Source organism: Oncorhynchus nerka, linkage group LG9a (assembly GCF_034236695.1).
Source record: "Oncorhynchus nerka isolate Pitt River linkage group LG9a, Oner_Uvic_2.0, whole genome shotgun sequence".
Classification (NCBI taxonomy): Eukaryota; Metazoa; Chordata; class Actinopteri; order Salmoniformes; family Salmonidae; genus Oncorhynchus; species Oncorhynchus nerka.
The window spans coordinates 15,856,635-15,881,549 of record NC_088404.1 but is presented as its reverse complement, the minus strand read 5'-3'; the positions used below and the strand labels follow the sequence as shown (position 1 = coordinate 15,881,549).

The window sequence follows — 24,915 nt, the reverse complement described above, 5'->3', positions numbered from 1 at the left end:
TTGTTCTCAGGGTGATAAGAGGTGTTGGGTTTTTGCCAGACATAGAATTTCCTTGATGGCCAAATAGCTAAATTTTAGTCTCATCTGACCACAGTACCTTCTTCCATATGTTTGGGGAGTCTCCCACATGCCTTTTGGCGAACACCATTTGTGTTTGCTTCTTTTTTTCTTTAAGCAATGTTTTTTTTCTGACCACTCTTCTGTAAAGCCCAGCTCTGTGGAGTGTACGGCTAAAAGTGGTCCTATGGACAGATACTCCAATCTCCGCTGTGGAGCTTTGCAGCTCCTTCAGGGTTATCTTTGGTCTCTTTGTTGCCTCTCTGATTAATGCCCTCCTTGCCTGGTCCATGAGTTTTGGTGAGCAGCCCTCTCTTGGCAGGTTCTTTCCATTTTTAAATAATGGATTTAATGGTGCTCTGTGGGATGTTCAAAGTTTTGGATATATTTTTATAACCCAACCCTGATCTGTACTTCTCCACAACTTTGTCCCTGACCTGTTTGGAGAGCTCCTTGGTCTTCATGGTGCCACTTGCTTGGTGGTGCCCCTTGCTTAATGGTGTTGCAGACTCTGGGGCCTTTCAGAACAGGTGTGTATATACTGAGATCATGTGACAGATCATGTGACACTAAGATTGCACACAGGTGGACTTTATTTAACTAATTATGTGACTTCTGAAGGTAATTGGTTGCACCAGATCTTATTTACGGGCTTCATATCAAAGGGGGGAATACATATGCACGCACCACTTTTCCATTATTTATTTATTTAAAAACAGTTTTTAAACAAGTGATTTTTTTCATTTCACATCACCAATTTGGACTATTTTGTGTATGTCCATTACATGAAATCCACATAAAAATCTATTTAAATTGTTGTAATTCAACAAAATAGGAAAAATGCCAAGGGGGATAAATATATTTGTAAGGCACTGTATAGAGTTCCTGGATGGCAGGAAGCTTGGTCCCAGTGATGTACTGTGCCATACTCATTATCCTCTGTAGTGCCTTGCGGTTGGAGGCCGAGCAGTTGCCATACCAGGCAGTGATACAACCGGTCAGGACGCTCTCGATGGTGCAGCTGTTGAACTTTTTGAGGATCTGAGGATCCATGCCAAATATTTTCAGTCTCCTGATGTTTGCTATTATAAACAGCTAGAGTTCTGAAAAAACCGTCACATCTTAGTGGTTTTGAAATATGTATTGTTTAATCATATTGGAAAGAAAATACATGGAGTGAACACATATAGTAAATATAAAGTCTCTCAAAAGATACACACTTTCTTACTGCTTTTGTATGCTTTTATTTCAATTGGTCCTCTCTTTTTGGAGCAGGATTGGGCCTAGAATGTGAGTAGAGACCTATAGTGACAGACACAGGTTTGAGATATCATCTGTATGGACGAAACATTGCGGAAACATCAGTAATAACACTACAACAGAGAGCACATATGGTCACATATCCACAGAATGTATAGTGTCTTTCTTTCTCCTCCCGGGGGTGGATCAGTAAAATGTACTCCGCTTCAAGATGTATGGCCTCCGAGCTTTGGTGTTTTTCACTTGCCTCTTAAAAATATACGGTGATTTCCTTTTGAGCGGGTTGTCACTGTTTTGATCGGCGTCAAGGTACTCTTGAGAGTTGTCAAGCAGCTGTAAAGAAAAACAGAATAATCAAATTAAATATTATTTGTCACATGCACCGAATACAACATGTGTAGACCTTATAGTGAAATGCTTACTTACAAGCCCTTAACCAACAACAATTAAAGAGCAGCAGTAAAATAACAATAGCGAGGCTACATACAGGGGGTACCGGTACAGAGTCAATGTCGAGGTAATATGTACATGTACACTACCGTTCAAAAGTTTGGGGTCACTTAGAAATGTCCTTGTTTTTGAAAGAAAAGCACATTTTTGTCCATTAAAATAACATCAAATTGATCAGAAATATAGTGTAGACATTGTTATTGTTGTAAATTACTACTGCAGCTGGAAATGGCAGATTTTTTATGGAATATCTACATAGGCGCAGAGGCCCATTATCAGCAACCATCACTCCTGTGTTCCAATGACACGTTGTGTTAGCTACTCCAAGTTTATCATTTTAAAAGGCTAATTGGTCCTTAGAAAACCATTTTGTAATTATGTTATCACAGTTGAAAACTGTTGTTCTGATTAAAGAAGCAATAAAACTGTCCTTCTTTAGACTAGTTGAGTATCTGGAGCATCAGCATTTGTTGGAAACAAAGCACTTTCTTTTGAAACTTGTCAGTCTATTCTTCTTCTGATAAATTAAGGCTATATGCTAAGAAACTGAAGATCTCGTACAACGCTGTGTACTACTCCCTTCACAGAACAGCGCAAATGGTCTCTAACCAGAATAGAAAGAGGAATGGGAGGCCCTGGTGCACAACTGAGCAAGAGGACAAGTACATTAGAGTGTCTAGTTTGAGAAACAGACGCCACACAAGTCCTCAACAAGTCCTCAACAAGTCCTAAACAAGTCCTCAACTGTCAAAGACTCCAGCCACTGTAGTCATAGGCTGTTCTCTCTGCTACAGCACGACAAGCAGTACTGGAGTGCCAAGTCTAGGTCCTCAACTGGTAGTTTCATTAAATAGTACCTGCAAAACGCCAGTCTCAACATCAACAGTGAAGGGGCGACTCCGGGATGCTGGCCTTCTAGGCAGAGTTGCAAAGATAAAGCCATATCTCAGACTGGCCAATAAAAAGAAAAGATTAAGATGGGCAAAAGAACACAGACACTGGACAGAGGAACTCTGCCTCGAAGGCCAGCATTCCGGAGTCACCTCTTCACTGTTGACGTGTTTTGCGGGTACTATTTAATGAAGCTGCCAATGTGATGGAGAAGCTGACAGTGTGCACATCAACGTGATGGAGAAGCTGACAGTGTGCACATCAACGTGATGGAGAAGCTGACAGTGTGCACATCAACGTGATGGAGAAGCTGACAGTGTGCACATCAACGTGATGGAGAAGCTGACAGTGTGCACATCAACGTGATGGAGAAGCTGACAGTGTGCACATCAACGTGATGGAGAAGCTGACAGTGTGCACATCAACGTGATGGAGAAGCTGACAGTGTGCACATCAACGTGATGGAGAAGCTGATCAAGTGGAGTGCACATCAACGTGATGGAGAAGCTGACAGTGTGTACATCAACGTGATGGAGAAGCTGACAGTGTGCACATCAACGTGATGGAGAAGCTGACAGTGTGTACATCAACGTGATGGAGAAGCTGACAGTGTGCACATCAACGTGATGGAGAAGCTGACAGTGTGCACATCAATGTGATGGAGAAGCTGACAGTGTGCACATCAACGTGATGGAGAAGCTGACAGTGTGCACATCAACGTGATGGAGAAGCTGACAGTGTGCACATCAACGTGATGGAGAAGCTTGAGAAAAGAGACGAGGAGAAGGATAGGTGTTTAACGAGGGGTGTTCAGCGCTGTGCAGGGCCCAGGGATGGATGCTCATCGTGGGTATTTAGCGCTGTGCAGGGCCCAGGGATAGATGCTCATCGTGGGTATTTAGCGCTGTGCAGGGCCCAGGGATAGATGCTCATCGTGGGTGAGCGATATGTGTGTGGCCCTGTTTATATGTATTTTTGTGTGCGCACTGCTCTCTGTAGACCTACAATGCTCATGCCTGTGCTTGTTTTCTATATGTGTGTATGCAAAGTGTGTGTGTGTTTTCTATTCAAATGGGGAAAATTGCTCTCTTTGCTGTGTATCAGCCTCTGTCATTGTAGGTGTCGGTATGGTCATCCCTGTATGTGGCCTGATTCAATCAGATCGAGCTGATGTTTTGACGGTAATAACTGTGGTATAACTGTGGTATGAGCTGACAAATCGGGGAGTAGCTGCTGTGTTGTGTCACAAACCAATCCCTTCCTTATTATTCCTACTGAGCTAAATGTTCAAAACGGTACTAGACTGTTTAGGCTCTATCCATGGTAGAAATAATGACTCTGAAATGTCAAACCGTTGATGTGAGGCTAATGCATGTTTTCATGTTAATTTGGATGGGAGGATTGTAGCCTGTCAGTCTAATTTGAGCGTATGAACTTGTAACGTGTCTGCATGGGATTTGTTGGATTATAGTCGGGTGTGGTTTCGTTGCACACAATGGCAGTGTCCGCGATAAGGTAACGCAACGAGCCACTTGTAGATTTGACAGCTCTAATTCAGTTCCAGCTCCGAATCCAGTCCTTAGCGTCTGTATATCCCAGTGTACACTATGTATGCATGCATCCCTGTGTCCGTCCCTCACCTCTCGGGGCTGCAGTACTCTGCAGATGTGCTGTAGATCGAGGAGCTCATCCAAGGGCTCCGGCAGGGAGGCCAGCCCCTCCCCCAGCTCCTCCCCAGTGTTATACTCCACCTGTTCTCTCCACAACCGGCTGTTTATCAGGCTGTTCACCATCCTGCACACATTCACCAGGGACACACGCCAGTAGGGGGCGTTCTGCTTGCTCTGTTTCATGTGGGAGACGATAAGAAATAATTAAGACTGTGTGTGTGCGTGTGTGTGGGTGTGTGTGTGTGTACGTGTTTAACTATACTTGTGGAGACCATAAGTTCCCACAAGAATAGTAAACAAACACAAATTTGACCAACTGGGGACATTTTGTTAGTCCCCACAAGGTCAAATGCTATTTCTAGGCCCTAGAATCTAGGGTGTTTAGGGTTAAGGTTAGAATTAGTGTTAGGATTAGTATTAGTGTTAGAATTAGTGTTAGGGTTAGAATTAGGTTTAGGTGTCACGGTCGTCCTCTTCATCTGAAGAGGAGAGGCGAGAAGGATCGGAGGACCAAAATGCAGCGTGGTATGTGTTCATGTTGAATGTTTAATTAAAGAAAGAACTGAACACTGAAACACTATACAAAAACAGTAAACAAAATAACAACCGTGAAGCTAATGCAAGCTGCGCTGAAACAAGCCATCAACATAGACACATATCACGCTGGTCCTCCGATCCTTCTCGCCTCTCCTCTTCTCTTCTCTTCAGATGAAGAGGACGACCGTGACAGAATCACCCACCAAACACTCAAAAAAATATGGCTGCCTAAATATGGTTCCCAATCAGAGACAACGATAAACACCTGCCTCTGATTGAGAACCACTTCAGACAGCCATAGACTTAACTAGAACACCCCACTAAGCTACAATCCCAATACATACACACCACATACAAAAACCCATGCCACACCCTGGCCTGACCAAATAAATGAAGATAAACACAAAATACTTCGACCAGGGCGTGACATTAGGTTTAGGGTTAGGGTTAGGAGCTAGGGTTTCGGTTTAGGTTAAAGTTAAAGTTAGGTTAGGTTTTTGGGTTAGAGTTAGGGTTAAAGTTAGAGTAAGGGTACAGGTTAGGGTTAGGGGTTAAGGAAAATAGGATTTTGAATGGGACTGAATTGTATGTCCCCACAAGGTTAGCTGTGCTGTGTAAGACTGTGTGTGTGCGTGCGTGTGCGTGTGTGTGTGTGAATATCTGTGCTTTCTGCTCCCTCTCACAATTCATGGCAACAGATCAGATCTTAACCTTATCTAGCTCCAAGCCTGCTGTATCATAGTCTAGTTTGAGCGTGTGGTATTGGATGGTGTGAAGCCCCTGCCGCTGCCTGTGGGGACCCCTGTGCGTGGGCCGACTCCCTAACAGCGCACAGCCCAGACTCCCTCCCGGGTGTCACTGACAATGATGAACAGAGTCATAAGGAATATAAGATTGGAGCTTCTAAATCATCTCAAATCCCATCTCACCTATCAGCTTTGCTTTTATAGATGGCATAGGATAGCACTTTTATTTCCTGGCATAGCCATTGTTGAGAGAGGAGTTGTTAGATATTACATATGGATTTTATAGGCCAGGGGGGAGAAATGGCACAGAGTGGATATGTATCGTACCGAGCATTCTGAGCCATAAACCACTCCAGAGACGAGACAGAAAGGACGCCTCGGTCTGGCTGGATAGTGTTGTGAGTTCCTGACAATACTAACATTTAGAGAACCCTACAATTGCAAATGAGGTCTTGTTTACTTCCAAATGAACAGTTTATTAACACACTGAGTTGTGAGACGAGTGGTATGTTCACTTTTAATTGTGTCTCGTCCTTCGTCAGTATCTTTTCGCTCAGTGTCACTTAACCAATGAGGGACTGAGGGACGGATCCCGTGTTTATGGAGCAGGAATGGTCCAATAATGCTTGCATCCACAGCAGAGTGACTAACTGCCATTTTAAATGGCCCGTCCCAACTTTCTATTGAACTGTCTGTCAATGGCTAGTCTTTCATGACAGTTATGGGTGCCGAGATTATCCACTGGCTAGATTACTACACCAGCCATTATTAAATGAACTATTCCTTTAAGACACTGGCTACTGGTTTATCCAGAATAAGTTTATCTCACCTTACTCACCAATTGATTGACTGAAACAGCTTGACGAAAATGTAAAGGCAATGTTCCCGCGTCAGCGGAGACTGCATTCACGGTCAACACTGTAAATGTCGGCTCACGGTAAACGCTGCAAATGTCGGAAATTACCTTTGAATTTCAACGCGAGCTTCCGTCTAATTCCCTGTTCTAATTCCACTCTTTTCTATTCTGTTTAGTCAAATATGTGGGTATGCATGCAGCAGTTAAAGACTGACATGACAGATACTAATGAAGTAATAAACTGTTGTTTAACACCACTGATCATTTGTGCAGTTGTCTTTTCATGGCCTGTCAAACAGCTGCCAAATAACATCACCAACAAGTGTCATGGAAACAATAGTCAACCTATTTCAACAGATATTAGGTGTATAATCTAAAGAGGAACCAGGTGTAATGGGTGTATAATCTAAAGAGGAACCAGGTGTAATGGGTGTATCATCTAGAGAGGAACCAGGTGTAATGGGTGTATCATCTAAAGAGGAACCATGTGTAATGGGTGTATCATCTAAAGAGGAACTATGTGTAATGGGTGTATAATCTAAAGAGGTACCAGGTGTAATGGGTGTATCATCTAGAGAGGAACCATGTGTAATGGGTGTATCATCTAGAGAGGAACCATGTGTAATGGGTGTATCATCTAGAGAGGAACCAGGTGTAATGGGTGTATAATCTAAAGAGGAACCATGTGTAATGGGTGTATAATCTAAAGAGGACCAGGTGTAATGGGTGTATCATCTAAAGAGGAACTATGTGTAATGGGTGTATAATCTAAAGAGGAACTATGTGTAATGGGTGTATCATCTAGAGAGGAACGAGGTGTAATGGGTGTATAATCTAAAGAGGAACTATGTGTAATGGGTGTATAATCTAAAGAGGAACCATGTGTAATGGGTGTATAATCTAAAGAGGAACTATGTGTAATGGGTGTATAATCTAAAGAGGTACTATGTGTAATGGGTGTATAATCTAAAGAGGAACCATGTGTAATGGGTGTATAATCTAAAGAGGAACCATGTGTAATGGGTGTATAATCTAAAGAGGACCTATGTGTAATCTGTGTATCATCTAAAGAGGAACCATGTGTAATGGGTGTATAATCTAAAGAGGGACCATGTGTAATCTGTGTATCATCTAAAGAGGAACCATGTGTAATGGGTGTATAATCTAAAGAGGAACCATGTGTAATGGGTGTATCATCTAGAGAGGAACCAGGTGTAATGGGTGTATAATCTAAAGAGGACCTATGTGTAATGGGTGTATAATCTAAAGAGGAACCATGTGTAATCTGTGTATCATCTAAAGAGGAACCATGTGTAATGGGTGTATAATCTAAAGAGGAACCATGTGTAATGGGTGTATAATCTAAAGAGGAACCATGTGTAATGGGTGTATAATCTAAAGAGGAACCATGTGTAATGGGTGTATAATCTAAAGAGGAACCATGTGTAATGGGTGTATAATCTAAAGAGGAACCAGGTGTAATGGGTGTATAATCTAAAGAGGAACCAGGTGTAATGGGTGTATAATCTAAAGAGGAACCATGTGTAATGGGTGTATAATCTAAAGAGGAACCAGGTGTAATGGGTGTATAATCTAAAGAGGAACCATGTGTAATGGGTGTATAATCTAAAGAGGAACCAGGTGTAATGGGTGTATAATCTAAAGAGGAACCATGTGTAATGGGTGTATAATCTAAAGAGGAACCATGTGTAATGGGTGTATAATCTAAAGAGGAACCAGGTGTAATGGGTGTATAATCTAAAGAGGAACCAGGTGTAATGGGTGTATAATCTAAAGAGGGACCATGTGTAATCTGTGTATCATCTAAAGAGGAACCATGTGTAATGGGTGTATAATCTAAAGAGGGACCATGTGTAATCTGTGTATCATCTAAAGAGGAACCAGGTGTAATGGGTGTATCATCTAAAGAGGAACCATGTGTAATGGGTGTATAATCTAAAGAGGAACTATGTGTAATGGGTGTATAATCTAAAGAGGAACCATGTGTAATGGGTGTATAATCTAAAGAGGAACTATGTGTAATGGGTGTATCATCTAGAGAGGAACCAGGTGTAATGGGTGTATAATCTAAAGAGGACCTATGTGTAATGGGTGTATAATCTAAAGAGGAACCATGTGTAATCTGTGTATCATCTAAAGAGGAACCATGTGTAATGGGTGTATAATCTAAAGAGGAACCATGTGTAATGGGTGTATAATCTAAAGAGGAACTATGTGTAATGGGTGTATCATCTAGAGAGGAACCAGGTGTAATGGGTGTATCATCTAAAGAGGACCTATGTGTAATGGGTGTATAATCTAAAGAGGACCATGTGTAATCTGTGTATCATCTAAAGAGGAACCATGTGTAATGGGTGTATCATCTAAAGAGGAAAAAGATAAAGACAAGTGTCTAATACGACACTGTCTAATACGACACTGTCTATCCAGTGTCTTCTTGAGCACTCCATCACTCATCTGGCGACCTATTATTACAATCAGCCCTCCAAGGAACCTTATAAACCATAAATCACAAGAGTTTATTTGTCATAGTCATGTCTCAGTGTGTCCGCCTCATTATCAGACTGAGAGTGGGGTGTAGGGTGTGTGTGTGTGTGTGTGTGTGTGTGTGTGTGTGTGTGTGTGTGTGTGTGTGTGTGTGTGTGTGTGTGTGTGTGTGTGTGTGTGTGCTTGCGTGTGCGTGTGTGTGTGTGCGTGCGTGTCGGCTGCACGGCGCTATGTTGCTGTCAGAGACAATCTGAATGGTATTAGCTCAGGTAATCAGTCTCCAGGCTCCACTAGTTCCAGTTCCATGATAAATACCCATATAGAATAAGTAATAATTATGTTATACTTGAATGAATTTCAATTCCCATTACGTGTGTGTGTGTGTGTGTGTGTGTGTGTGTGTGTGTGTGTGTGTGTGCACGCGTGCGTGCATGTGGGTGTATATATGTGAGTCGAAAAGTATTGAAGTGAATGGAAAAAGTGAGTTTGAAAGCTTTACTGGTGCATTAGAAGATTATTGACTGTACTAGATTGAACATTATGTTTTTTTCAAAGATCATATATCCTAATAAAGAAATCTGTGAAACAATGAACAAATAGAATCAACTATGAGACAATTCAAGTTGAAACAGAAACCCAGAGAGGAAGATGACATATCTAAAGGACAGGTCTATATCCAGCCCCCATGAAAGAGCGCACACACACACACACACACACACACACACACACACACACACACACACACACACACACACACACACACACACACACACACACACACACACCTCAGATCTGACAGGTGCAAAGAGGAAGCAGTACAGTACCTTTGAAGTAAAGAGACTGCTCAATAGCTCCTCTTCTATCGCCCGCTGTTCTTGGTCAACATCTGTCAGATAGACACAAAACAAGAGTTGGAGTACTGATGTACAGGTACCATACAGCTATCATACAGGTATCATACAGGTACCATACAGGTACCATACAGGTATCATACAGCTACCATACAGGTATCATACAGGTACCATACAGGTATCATACAGGTACCATACAGGTATCATACAGCTACCATACAGGTATCATACAGGTACCATACAGGTACCATACAGGTACCATACAGGTATCATACAGATATCATACAGGTATCATACAGGTACCATACAGGTATCATACAGGTACCATACAGGTATCATACAGGTATCATACAGGTACCATACAGGTATCACACAGGTATCATACAGGTATCATACAGGTACCATACAGGTATCATACAGGTATCATACAGGTACCATACAGGTATCATACAGGTACCATACAGGTATCATACAGGTACCATACAGGTACCATACAGGTATCATACAGGTACCATACAGGTATCATACAGGTACCATACAGGTATCATACAGGTACCATACAGGTATCATACAGGTATCATACAGGTATCATACAGGTATCATACAGGTACCATACAGGTATCATACAGGTAGGCATGTAACAATACTAATACACGTATCATACAGGTATCATACAGGTACCATACAGGTACCATACAGGTATCATACAGGTACCATACAGGTACCATACAGGTATCATACAGGTAGGCATGTAACAATACTAATACAGGTATCATACAGGTATCATACAGGTATCATACAGGTAGGCATGTAACAATACTAATACAGGTATCATACAGGTATTATACAGGTAGGCATGTAACAATACTAATACAGGTATCATACAGGTATCATTCAGGTATTTTGTGCTCCAATCCATAATAAAAACTTGGTTTCTATCACCTTGAGTTAATGTTGTTCTAGCCTTTCCCTCAACAGCTTTATCCAACGGAATTGATTTGTTTGGTACAAATGTAGACCTCACAGCCTAATAAAGCCGATTTGAAGCCTAATAACTTTCTGTTAGAGCCTGACCCTCAAACATCGGCTAAAGGTGCAATAAAGCTCAACCAAGAAAAGCTCAAAGATTTTTGACGTCCATTTTGAAGCGTGTCACAGAGTTCAGATAAAAACCAAACTTTGATTAGATGTTCAATCAAATCCCTTTTTCTCCTTGAGCCAGGAAGTTAATACTGCAGTGGGTTAAATCAGGATCACACAGAGTGTTTCTTGGTAGTCTTAAACAAATCTACTTTGAAACAAAAGTATACACTTTACAGACATGGTTATGGGCGTAAAAAAAGAAGACACCTGTACCATGTCAGATATAGAGTTGAAATGTATTCAATTTTGAGTTTGCATCCCAATATGACACTTTATATACATCACAGAAGACTGAAATATAACAAAACCGTTTGATACACAGGTAGAAACACTGGATTTTCTGCAGTTGAATCAAATATATATATGTTTATTAATTATGAAATATATTAATAACATTCCACCCATGAGGCCACTAGAGGGTGATTTGGTCATTTGACTGCAGGAAAGGGCTACGGCTGTTTTGGGTGCTGCTAGATGGGATTCCTCTCCTCCCCCTCGCCCACACCCTACAGTAACATCAGTTCATTTCTACAACAGAGCTATGTGCTTCATAAGCTCAACGGAACAATGTGCTGTTTCTTTCGGAGAGGATTAAAGGGCTTATGTAATTGAGGTATAATTAGTAAGGATCACTAAACACCCGAGGTGCCCAGGTTTTTTCAAGACTGGTTGTAAATAAAGACTGAATGAGGGCTCTCCAAGACTGGCTATAATAAAGACTGAATGAGGGCTCTCCAAGACTGGCTATAATAAAGACTGAATGAGGGCTCTCCAAGACTGGCTATAATAAAGACTGAATGAGGGCTCTCCAAGACTGGCTATAATAAAGACTGAATGAAGGCTGTCCAAGACAGGCTATAATAAAGACTGAATGAGGGCTCTCCAAGACTGGCTATAATAAAGACTGAATGAGGGCTCTCCAAGACTGGCTATAATAAAGACTGAATGAGGGCTCTCCAAGACTGGCTATAATAAAGACTGAATGAGGGCTCTCCAAGACTGGCTATAATAAAGACTGAATGAGGGCTCTCCAAGACTGGATATAATAAAGACTGAATGAGGGCTCTCCAAGACTGGCTATAATAAAGACTGAATGAGGGCTCTCCAAGACTGGCTATAATAAAGACTGAATGAGGGCTCTCCAAGACTGGCTATAATAAAGACTGAATGTGGGCTCTCCAAGACTGGCTATAATAAAGACTGAATGAGGGCTCTCCAAGACTGGCTATAATAAAGACCGAAACAAACAGAGAACACTGTCACGTCATGGTTATACTCTCGGAAATACGGTATAAAACAGGTTGTTTTAGCCGGTATGATTTGAAAGGGAGAGAGGGGTGAAGAGAGAGAGAGTGAGCAAAAAGAGAAAGAGAGAGAAAGAAAGAAAGAAAGAGGGAGAGAGGGGGGAGTGAGAGAGAGCGAGAGCGAGAGAGAGAAAGAAGGAGAGAGAGGGAGAGAGCTAGAGAGAGAGAGAGAAAAAGTGACAGAGAGAGAGGGGGGGGGAATAAAGAAATAGAGAGAGCTAATCAATGAGCAAACAGTCAGATGTGTGTTCATGCATCAATTAACCCAGTGGCCACAAACCCTGATCCTGGAAAGTTTCAATTGGCTGTCTGAGCTGTAAAACACCTGAGACAACTAGGCTAGGGCATTGATTAAATGGATAGATGGATAGTTCTGTGCTGGGCTAGAACAAACCCATGCACACCCTGTATCTCTGCAGATCTACCCCACTAGGACGATGCACACCAAAAATGTGTTGAAAATGAATTTATTGTATTCAAATTTTGCTGCACTGTAATACAACTCTCCAAGTGTGTACTTTACATATGAAGTAGGTTGAAGATGATTACCTTCAACTTACTAAACTTATGTTTTGAATTTTGGTGAATTCAATTTTGTAGAATTTCAAAGAAACATGATTTGATCAAATAATGTCATTTCTGGACTCTAAATACTTTCAAAACATATAAATAACAAAATAATCTGACAACATTGGGTGAATTAGAGGATACCCACTATTTCAGAGCATATCTCAGAGGGGTTGTGTCTTCTTGATAGGAATGTCAGGGTAATCAATGGATGTGAATGGACAAGATCACTATAGTGTGCATGGTGAAATCCACCTGTTGCAAAAGTATGTTTCAGTTGAGAGAAATTCAGTTAGTCTGTAGTCTCTGAGTATATGTCCTGTTCTTTCAAGATTAAATCCAACCTAGTCAGTTGACAATGCAACCAATATAACACTCAGCAAGGTAGCAAATCAATTAGCATCAATAGGAAAGGATATCAAAGGATGCCCGTGCTTACCTGAACATAATACGCCACACGGCAAACAGAGGAGAAGCACAAACGCCAACTGTGTCTGCATCTTGGAGAAAATCCCACACTCTGAATCCAGCTAGCTAAGCAGGACCCAAGTCCATAGGGTTAGGGGTCAAATGCAGAAAGAGAGACAGAGATGGAGGTGGAGAAGGAGTGTACTCACTCAGTCTGTTTCTCCTTGTGTTCTCTTTTTCCTGGCAGTGACAGTGTGTGACTGTGTCCTCCTGGCTGTAGGTAGAATGAATGAAGTGAAGAACACTGGGCTCCATTCCCTCAATATATAAGAGGTAGAATGATGTCAGAGGACCACTCCCCCCCCCCCCCCACTCCCTCCTTCATCCTCCATTCCTCCATCCTCTCCCCCTTCCATATCCCCCTTTCTCTCTCTCTCATCACCCTCTCCCCCTCTTTCTCAACCTATGAGCCCTGGCGCTGTGTCATCTTGACATCAGACGTCATCCCCGCGTCACACATCAGGGTTTTGCATCATATAACTTCTAGATGTGGTTATTTTCATATTTGGTTATTTTTATTACTTTAGAGTGGGTAGATTGATTGGTTTTCTGATTTGTTTGTGAAGGAGAGCTGTGTGTCTGAAGTTGAGGACCCCCTGTTTCACTGAGATTCAGAGACACACTCTCAGGGCTCTACAAATACTCTATAAACCTTATTTCTGGATGTTTTAGGTGGTGTCTAAATTAGGATTTAATGGTGTCTTATCAAGCCTAGATCAATGTGGTCAAAGTAAAGTTTTACCCCTCTTCTTACCTTGAGACCAAATGCTGTGAATTTATAACTATGGGTATAGGGAGTTTTATTATATGACTTGTATTATAGGCTTATTTTCACCATATTCAACTATCAAACAAAATGTGTATGATTATTATATTATATTGTTTTCTTATTTTTTCCCCCAACGATTCCATTGTCATATATTTGAAATAAATAAATACATTTGTGTAATAACCATTTTGTGTAATAATATATGAACAACCTCTATCAAAAACCCTAGGCTACTGGTAAACCCAAACAGCGATGATGTATAGTCTAATTGTACCATACATAGGTCATGCTATCGTGATGAAAATGCACTCCCGCTAGACGTCAGTCTCAAGCAAATTATGTCTACTTGCTCTTCATTGCGCATTTAAATGCTGCCTAGTGGGCTGTAATAAATTAATAAATTACTGGATTGTGGGAAACCATTAACTAACACGACTATTCTCAAGTGAACGCAGAGATGAAGTAGTCCTTACATGAAAAACATGAACGCATGAATGATTTGCTCTCCCTAACAGAAATGTGAATATCGATATTCCCACTGTATATCAAAGAAAGTTGCCCCCCCCCCCCCACACAAAAAAAAAGATATTGGCTTTTGTTCTGTCCTCTTTTAAAACGGCAAATGTATGCTTTGATGTGTCGGTCATTATAAAGAACAGTTTTGAACGCGCAAAATAATTGCGGCTGAGATTTACGCCTCCATTTTTGGATAAACGCCACCCTCAGTTTTACGATGGGGCGGCCTCTCACTGAAGTGCGCTATGACAAGCGTTTCGCTTTGGGACAGTGTTGAACTTTTTGGTGAGTGACAACCCTACACCAGTTTGTGAAAAAGTCACGGACGTCCTGCAATGCAGTGGCTGTAACCCATTTTGGCAGCATTTTGGATAATTGTGTTTCAGTTGAGCGGCTTGCTATGGCTCCATTCGGGAAGAACTTTCTGAAAGCGCGTTTGAAAAACAGGTAATTTTAAAGATGTATTTTTTAGTTCTCACCTGTTGCATTCAGAACTGTAGAATACTATATATGAGGCACATTTAACATGTGGAGGAGGGAATTTATGCTCCCCTGCCGGGTACTAAATATAACTTATTTTACGTGCATAATTGTTTTATCCATCTGACCAAAAATAACACCAATGTGGCTGTTCAACAATTCACCTCTCATTTCCGAGTCTATTGATGTGAGAGAAAACAGCATAGGCTATTTTTGCATCTCCTCCAGACTATGATATACGTAACTCTTTTGCATTTAGAATGTTCTCCTGCTCAGTGAAGGTAAATGGTGCCATTTTTTGTTACATTTACATTTACATTTAAGTCATTTAGCAGACGCTCTTATCCAGAGCGACTTACAAATTTGTTGTTGAAATTGTGGGAGTTTTTTGTTCTGTAAGCAGGTGAAATGGCAATTTTAATGTTGTAAGTAGACTGTGTGTGTGTGTGTGTGTGTGTGTGTGTGTGTGTGTGTGTGTGTGTGTGTGTGTGTGTGTGTGTGCATTGCATGTGTGGTGATGGGAAAGTGTGGCTGTCAATATGTCTAAGTCAGACCAACTCTAGACACTGCAGATGAACAGATGACTGTGAGCAGACTCCTGTCAGTCAGTCAGACTAATCATGACAGTAGTGACTTTTAAGTGGTCATAACATGGTAATAACATAAGAACACATACATGTCAGGGCATGAATAATACCTACGCCACCACATTGTAAACCCTTGCCTAGGTTTGTTTTGACACTCAAGGCCATGTCACATCAGCTATTACTAGGGTTCATATAACACTGGAGAAAATGTTCACAAAATGTCAACACATGTTTAGTCTGACATGGAATTGCATAAAAATTATATGATCATTTCAAAACAATTCGCGCAAAATATCCATGTAGACTTTGGTGTGGAGTTAAGCCAGACAGAAAGACGTATCATATGGAATCTAATAAGAGTTGACCCGCTCTTAAGATGCAGACTAATCTGTAATTAAACCTAAGATATTTTTCCATAAAGCGTTTCTACCTGAGAGACTGTTTAGTGGGAGAAAGCATTCCTAGTTCAAGTTTAGAGGTATCCTGTCATCGACACTTGTATAATTTGCTTGAGCAATTTCCTTAAGTGGCTCGGTTCCCTTTTTGACGTTTCATGGTCCCAGATAGGCTAGACCACTGTACATTGAAAGGTATTAAAAAATGTATTTGTTGTTTAGCCGCGAGCGATGATGTGTCAAATAAATAATAGTTTCTTTGTTAAGATACCTAAATGATGTGGTTAATGTAAAACCACCATCTAATGCCTCCCTGCTTAATGGACATGTTGCATGTGGTCATGCTTTAGGCTAGTCCACATCTAGGATGCAGGAAACATGCTTGTTGTTGGAACAGCTCCAATCTACTCCAATATCTTAAAACATTTTTATAGAGAAAAATAAATCAATTGCTTTTGTTTGGCTGAATGAACTTTGCTGACACTCTTAAGTTTGAGAGTATGTTTTACACATTTCTTCAGGCATTCATCGCTAACCCTGATTGTGGCAGTGGCACCAGTCTGACACTAACCTATTTTCATTGCACACACAGCTGACGACAAGTGAAGTATTTATCTGTCTAGTCCGACTGTCTTTGATGACTTCAAACAGTCTCAGCTCAAGTTGCCTCAGTAGATATGTAATTTTTTTCATGTTGTGTAGTAATTACCCAGCAGCTTGGCCAACTATAATTATCTCACATTTTCAGATCTCTAGATATGTCAATTTAAGTTGTGTAGCAAGGAGATACACCAAGTTGGATTCATTCCTAAAGATTGGCTTAGATATATCCTAAAGGGGAAAAAAATATTCAGCATGATATACTGTAGTTCTATTCGATGTCAGAATGTGTAGATAGACACGAAGCTTGGTTATATTCAGCTGGATCAAATTAATTTACCCTGGAGGTCAAGGCAATTAAAATTTGACCCATTGAAGCATGTTAGAATATGTAGATCACGTGTCAAACTCATTCCACGGAGGAACGAATGTCTGCAGGTTTTTGCTCCTGCCTTGAAAATGTATTGATGAATTAAGGTCACTGATTGGTAAGGAACTCCCCTAACCTGGTTGTCTAGGTCTTAATTGGTCACAAATCTAAAGAAGAAACCAAAAACCAGCAGACAATTGGCTCTCCATGGAATGAGTTTGACACCCCTGATGTAGATAGACAGGAATCATGGTTATGTTCAGCTGGATCAAGACAATTTACCCTGAGAGTCAGACAATTCAGATTTGACCCATTGAAATGATCAGAAAACAACATACTTTCATTTAAAAGTGGATGCCAATTCACTTCACAACCATATAATACAGTAAGGACTCTTCTCCAGTGCTGCACCGGCCCGGGAGAGACGAGAATAGGGTAAGGGCGTAGATTATTTTGTCTTTTCTCCCAGATGCCTATCTGACTGGGAGTCATCCTAGAGATCAACGAACCCAGATAGAGAAGTGATGTTATTTCCTTCCAAATCCCTCATCCTCTTAAGATAAGAGCCGAAAACTGTGTGCCTCTCCAGGCCGCATCCCAAATGGCAACCTATTCCCTATTTAGTGCACTACTTTTGACCAGGGCCAATAGGGTAGGCTGCCATTTGTGAGGCATGCCCTAGGGTGGCATTTGGAACACAGAGGACCTAGTCTCCTCCTGTTTCGTCACATGATAGTACCCTCCACGTAGTTATTTGTGTTCGGGAAACTGCTTGTGGGACATGTCTTTACACAGACAGGATTAACCCCACTTACTGTACAGTATGGTATTCGCTCCCATTTTCTTCGGGCCTTATTTCATTGAATGGATGGGCTTGGATTACATATGAAAGATGATGATGGTTCCTAGTATCTTTAGAAGGATTTAGATGTGAAACGGTCTGGTGCGTTCACTCTATTACAACTCTTTCAAGAACTGTTCCTGTCTTGCACTTCAGGCTCTGTTACTTTTTCTATGTTCTTTGAATATGGATGTAAAGCAACATAACCGTTCCGTTTATTCCATTCCAGCGATTAATATTAGCCCTTCCTCCAATATAGCTCCTTCCAACAGTCTCCACCGATATATTGTAATCTAGTGTAGTCACTTCCCACTCAAACTAGTCTTGATAACAACAGCTCAACAAATGTTTACGTTCATTGTATCACAGATGGGCAACTGTCACAGAATATCAATAGATCCATGTTTCCCTGTTTGTCTAGTTGATAGTGTCACTCAGTCAACACGTTGTGACATAGAGTAGCGCTAATAATTTGGTCTCACTTGTTGGGACTTGTTCAAACATTAAAGAAAATGCATTTGGTTCTTCAGTGTAAATTTGCCATGGGTGGTTTTCTAAATTGATGAGATCGTCTTTACTGTATGAAATGACTGTTATGATATGTCTTAGGGAACAAGAAGTGCTCTAGCAATGTGAACTATGAATGCTGTGGTGTTCCAACGTAGATCACAGAAACATACACACTGCATATCACCTGGTAGTTTCATAGAATAGAGTTTTTCCTCCACATCAGGCCTTTATGTACTTCCAACGTCTACTCGGGGGTCAAGTGTGCTTGCTCAGGTTTCTGTAGATTACTCAGCATTTAGCTCCCTATTAAATGAGGAATTATTGAATGACACAGATTTGACATTAGCAATGACATAAAGTAGGATATAAAACCTACATGTATGTAGACTTTGATAGTGTGTAGTTTGTATATATATATTTTTTTAACGATTGGCTCAAGTTCATCAGCACATTCATGTACATTTCTGTCATAAAGCACTGTATATAAGTTTATCAATGTAGACCTATAAGGGCGCCCACATACGTTCCTGCCCAAACCATAACATATTCCCCAGCTATGCATATGAAGTGACACACCAGTTCACAGCCCTCATGAATGTATTGGCTTTGATTAAATCAGCCCATTGGCCCATGCAGACTTTGTATTTGTCCAGGCAGGGAGTTGGCTCGAGAGGAGAGGAGACAAACAGTTCCCAGTGTTACACAGTGTGTATGTCTACTGTTTTGGCACCGACTTCACTGTTATCTTATCACCGGTTAAGTGTAAACATGGTTGTCCTCAGAGTGAGAGAGAGCAAGTTGTACCCTCCTCTTCTCCTCACTGAGAGAGAACACGTTTTGACACAGGTCTCTGCTTCGGGTGCTGTCTCAAACGTAAGAAAAGGGCCAGTGAACTATTCCACTAACCATGATGTGAATATGTATCAGTATCGGATGGGAACTATTCCCAGCACAGCTCACTGTTAATATGACATCCATAGAGACATACTCACACAATATACCCATATTCCTTGCTCGCGTTACATTAGGTGTGCACCTCATGTTCCATATTTACCAGGCTCTAGTTATGGAATTCATGTTTTCCTCCTCCCTGTCCATAGACTAGCATTCTGTCAGGAAGTAGCAGGATGTTGCCGTTTTTCCACTGATTGTGGCCCTGCAGGACAAACACAGGTGCTTCCCTTCCTCTAATGTTCTGCCTTCCTGTGACTTCCTGCACAGCTGAGGGTTTAGGTCAGCTGGCCCACCATAACACTAATTGTATGTGTGTGTGCGTGAATGCATGCTTGTTTTCACATGTGTCTATGCAACTTTTCTGTGTTTAAAAAAATGTATTTTTCAGTTAATTTTGGGGGAAAAGGCCCCATGGGAGTGTACAGTACTATATCTACCATACTCTACTGTTCTCCTCACTGAGAAAGGAGAAGGCAGTCTTTACATCTCGAGAGACAGAAGAGAGTCTCCAATTTCTCAAGTTACTGAGTGCTCCTTGGGTTTCCAAGGGAAGAGGTGGAGGAATGGTTAGGTCAAAGTCGTCATGGTGATTGTCTGTGAATGCTGGAGGCGTGTCGAGGAGATTGTTTTCCCTCTCTCTGCATAGCTCAGGTATTTGCATTCCCTTTTCATCTCCAAGGGTCTCCATAACCATTAACTAGCCTATTGCATTGTTGCATACATATCGCATTCCTCAGGCCTCGTTCAGCTCAGAGTTGACACAATGCTCCACCTGTGTGTTTTTATGCCCGTTGGAAACCGTAACACTACGTGGTGATATCGCACTCTATATCAGCTAAACCCAACACTTCACGAGGAGCTAAGCTAGCGGGGATTGGTTTTTCCATTGAACTCTTTTGAATGAGGTCGTTTATTGTGCGTCAGATACGTGTGAGCTTCTGTCGTTCTGAACAGGTAACTACTGTGTCACTACTATGTCATCCAGGGGCCACTCTGAAGCTTTGTTCGTGCCTGGTAGAGAGATGATTGACATTGCCTCCAGGATGCCTGAAGACGTTGATGTTAGCCCAACCTGGATCTTGGGGTCAGAGAAGGTTAACTCTCCACAGACAAACAGAACAGATATAGACTAAGATACCCTTTTATCCAACAGTCAGACAATGGAGTCAGTACCAGATACCAAGACTAGGACCAGACCCACCATATCAGACACCTAACCAAAACCATGTGTGGTTATGATCTATGATCTGATGGAGTTAAATAATGAAAGAACATACAATAAGAATGATATGGATACTTTGGTTCTGGAATGTTGCAGTATTTGGCCTTTGGACATAGGATGCAGTTACAGGACTTATTTAGATGTTCTTATATGAGATGTTAAATTAGATTCTAGGGACATTAGCCTGAAAAATATTAGTCAGTCAACTACTGTTGAGCTACTGAAGACATCCGATGTTAACATTACCATGTATTAAAACATTACAAAGTTCAGTGCCTTGTACTGCAACAAAATTGCCATGTCACAAAATGCTATCTGGACATTACGTTTGATTATTGCTTAATGTAATTAATTGGGTTGGTATCTGCACTGCACTGCCTCTTTTGATCTGAACTGCCCATGGCTATGGGGTTTTCCCATCATGGAAAGGAGACAAAGGAATGAAACATTGAGTTAGATAAGGGACATAATCAAAAGCCGATTTTGGAGGCGATTTTTTTCTCAGGTTTTTATGGTCCAGGCAAAAAGATAATGAGGGCTTCGGAGTGAAATAGCTCAGAACGGAATCATAAAGTGATCATGTCTGATGAGTAAGAGGATGAGTAACTATTTAATAGAATCAGAATCGGAGTGCTGAGCAAATTGAGTGACTACATTTTCTGCTCATCGACTGCCTTGATGACCACCAACCAACCATAGGATGTGCTTTTTCCCAAAGCTATTAGGCTAATGAAATGACACGTCAAAACTAGGTTTATCCATAATTGCACATCATTACATTCTGGGACATTTCATGCTGTTCAACGGTTATTTAAATTATACCCATTGATGTCTAACACATACAGTATAACCAAGTCTTAACATATCAGAACCTGTTGACTATTCAAACACCAAAATTCTTATGTTTTGTATTTGTCTTTTTCCTAGAGCGAAGGACAAAGATGACAAGGAAACTGTGCTAGGAAAGGAGATCCAGGTGTCTGTGTGTGATGAGGAGAAGGTGGTGTGCGGTGTCACCAAACACACAACGTGTGCTGACATAGTGCAGGCCTTGCTGGACGACCACAAGACCATCCCTGAGAACAAGAAAATTCTGCATGGCGACCCTAAAGACTTCTGCCTGCTAGAGCGCTGGAAAGGCTTTGAGAGGGCTCTGCCCCCATTAACCCGCATCCTCAGGCTATGGAACGCCTGGGGAGACCAGCGACCGTTCATCCAGTTCAGCCTGGTCAAGGCCAGCGATTTTGTACCCCAAGCAGGCTGCAAGAAGGGGGCCAAATTAAAGGGGGCTAAGGGGGCTAAGAGATGGGAGCAAGGCCCGGCCCAGTACTCCCAGTCACTGCCAGTGGAGAGGCAGAAACGGATGGTGAAGAAGGCCTTCAGGAAGCTGGAGAAGATCCATAAGGAGAAGAGGGTAGTGGGATCTTCTCCGGGCAGCGAGGAGATAGACAGGATGGTTCAGCTGCTTATCCAACAGGACCACACCATCCGGCATCAGATCCAGAGGATGAGGGAGCTGGACTGTGAGATGGAACGCTTCGAGATGGAGCTGCAGGGAGGACAACAGGATACAGAGCTTCTCCATGAGGGATTCTCCTCACTCTCCCCGATCTCCTTCCCCCACAGCCACAACCAGAACCTGGACAGCCAGCCAGGGGTTTCAGAGGAGGAGCTGCTGCAGGAGTGCGTGTATACTAGTGACGGTGTGGCCCAGTTGGAGATGCAGCTGCTCAGGCACGAGGAGCTTATAGCCCAACTGTCCCAGGACATCGACGTAGAGCTGACGAGGACCATGTTAACGTTGCCGGAGGTCCCCGACAAGGATACTCAGTTACAGGGGGCAGCGGCAGGGGTAACTTCTGACCCAGACCTGTCCTGGGAAGCGGCAGAACTGGAGAGACTGCAGGCCGAACTGAGGCTTAGTCTGCGCACCGGCGTGTCCCTTCACATCCAAACGGCCCAGCTGGAGAAGGAGCTGAAGGGCTATGAATCCACACTGTTTTCCAAGGACCAGGATTGCTGGCAGCTGGCTTCCCAGCTGAGCACACTGCAGGTGGGGGACAGCGTGCAGGAAACGCCCAGGCTCGGGACTATGAAATGCCCGGCCCCATGCATTGTTCCACAGGCAGTGAGACTGAAACACAGCCTGTCCCCTACAGATGTTACAGACACAGACTCAGACACAGGGATCAGCTCCACACACAGTCAGGACTCACTGTCTCCTTGTCTGGACATGATCCTGCCACCGCTGGACACTGATGTCTGAGATGTCTGCCTCTCTGGATTCCCCTCAGAAGGCAATACACAATCCCGCTATATGCACTATTTGCCTGGCGGACTAATTTGATACTGTATTAATCATTGAGTTACACTGACACATTTTCTACTTCAAATGATAATAGTATTTTCTTACTATTCCTACTTTTGATGTGCCCATTGCATGACACTTCATTAAGTATTAATAGATTGACCAAAACACAAAACATAAAATGATTGTTTTATATTAAAACATTCAGCAGACCTTTGTAGATGTAGAATTTTACCGATCTGCCTTTGTTATAAAATGTAAACCATTATCTATTCATATTTTCTTCATAAGCTATAAGATATAATGTCACAGAGATTCATCAAAATGACAAAAGAACAATGAGATGTAAGGGAAAACTATATTTATTTGTGTTCTTGTTTTGGAGCATTATACTATTTGTTACTGTATGTTTATATACATTCCAAAAACATATGAAGCCAAACTCTACATTTCTCAATATGTGTGCAAGTAGTCACTATCATTCATGTCAAATGAAAGCCTTTTAAGCTAAAAAATATATATATATATATAAATGTACATTCTCTACTGCAACAATAAAGGCATGTTTCTTAACAATTCTTAACATTTCTCTAAAACTCCATTAGGGATTCCATCGATTCCACTGGAGATGCTCGCTAGGTGAGCACGAACTAAAGCGAGCAGTCTTTTCTTGTCAAGGTATTGCTGACATAGGTAACATAGTGTATTCTGGGCAAACCAGGGCTGGTGGTGGAAAAGCAGGGGATATCTATTTCACACACTAATTGCCTGCTTCTCCCCCCTCTCTAAGCCTCTAAGTAGCTCTGGCAATCATGAAAGAGACTGAACATTACAATGTGGAAGGCCATGTCACTGGTGCCTTGCCCGACTCATTGAATGAACAAGGGGTGGAGTGCTTTAAGCAGGCAGTTTATCCCAAATTGGATGAAAATCAGATACCTCTGAATGTATTTTCTGATGTCTATAGAGATCCCACATCTTAAAAATGTTGGTTATGATATTGCACAACATAATATGAGGTCACATTGTTAGCTACTGTATCTAGTGTTCTTATGAACGACTACTTAATGTAATGTAGGTGCACCCCATTTCTGTGATTTGGTAACAAGCTTTGTGCTGATTACTTTCCACGACCCTCTGTATTAACCATTAAAGGGATAGTTCACAGCAAACACAACATTTACATGATTTTCCACTTATAGTACCCTGTCGGATGTTGGCAGATAGTACATTAGTACATATTTGGCTTATTTTGGATATTTCAGATGCCTTTGGCAAGCACAAGGGCCAATGATGAAAAGAAGCCAACAGGGCACATCATAGCTTGTTCTTAAAATAATGAAAAAGTTCTCAAAGTGTATTTTTCGCTGCACATTACTGGCTGATATTCCAGAGGGGAGAAGCAAAGAGTCAGGAGTTAGACTGGGTCCAATGAGTTTACCTGTCTACATCAGATCAGCAGGAGATAAAAGCCTCGCAAAATGACAATTACAGTACTGCTGGATTTTTTTCTTCCTGTTGTGGCAACGTCAGCGTTAGCAATTACTACAGGCCAGTTTGGACAAACAGTTATTTGTGGATTAGGATGGTCTTGGGTTGGGAACGATGCTAAAGACAGTAATGGCTGAGTTACAAACTAAACATACTGAGATGTACAGTATGTTCAACATTAGAGTACAGGTCCTTAACATAGCTGTGGTTTAGAATGCCATGCCTGTATGTGCAGTCTTGAAAGCTTCTGGTGCCCTGTTCGTGAGAGAGGTGTCTGTAATGACTCGATTGCTCTTTATTAATTTCCAAATACTGATTTTATTGCTTGAAAAGTTTTAAGAACGACTATATCTGCACTGTAAAACACTAATGTTTTTGATAAAGCCTAGCACATATTCTCTATTCACAGAGAGTGAAACACCACACAACCTAACTTACAATTATCACCTTCTACTGCACCCCAGTCCATTTAACACCACTGAGAATGGTTTCATTTAATTATCAATGTATTATGACTAGTAATAACTAGTAAAGACCTCTTGCACTCTTTTTATACCAAGCATT

The 24,915-nt window shown here is 41.6% G+C and overlaps 2 protein-coding genes across 2 annotated transcripts; one reads left to right on the top strand and one right to left on the bottom strand.

Annotated features, from left to right (window-relative positions):
* Nucleotides 1-1,188: 1,188 nt before the first annotated feature.
* Nucleotides 1,189-13,523, bottom strand: nts (neurotensin). Its single transcript, XM_029668882.2, has 4 exons — nucleotides 13,280-13,523; nucleotides 9,800-9,861; nucleotides 4,299-4,502; nucleotides 1,189-1,650 (listed from the first exon to the last, which is right to left on the bottom strand). The coding sequence occupies exons 1-4, from the start codon at nucleotides 13,338-13,340 to the stop codon at nucleotides 1,504-1,506; spliced, it is 474 nt and encodes a 157-aa protein (XP_029524742.1). The 5' UTR covers nucleotides 13,341-13,523; the 3' UTR covers nucleotides 1,189-1,503.
* A 1,332-nt stretch (nucleotides 13,524-14,855) lies between these two features.
* Nucleotides 14,856-23,438, top strand: rassf9 (Ras association domain family member 9). Its single transcript, XM_029667413.2, has 2 exons — nucleotides 14,856-15,040; nucleotides 21,480-23,438. Exons 1-2 carry the CDS (start codon nucleotides 14,994-14,996, stop codon nucleotides 22,816-22,818), a joined length of 1,386 nt encoding a protein of 461 aa, XP_029523273.1. The 5' UTR covers nucleotides 14,856-14,993; the 3' UTR covers nucleotides 22,819-23,438.
* Nucleotides 23,439-24,915: the final 1,477 nt, after the last annotated feature.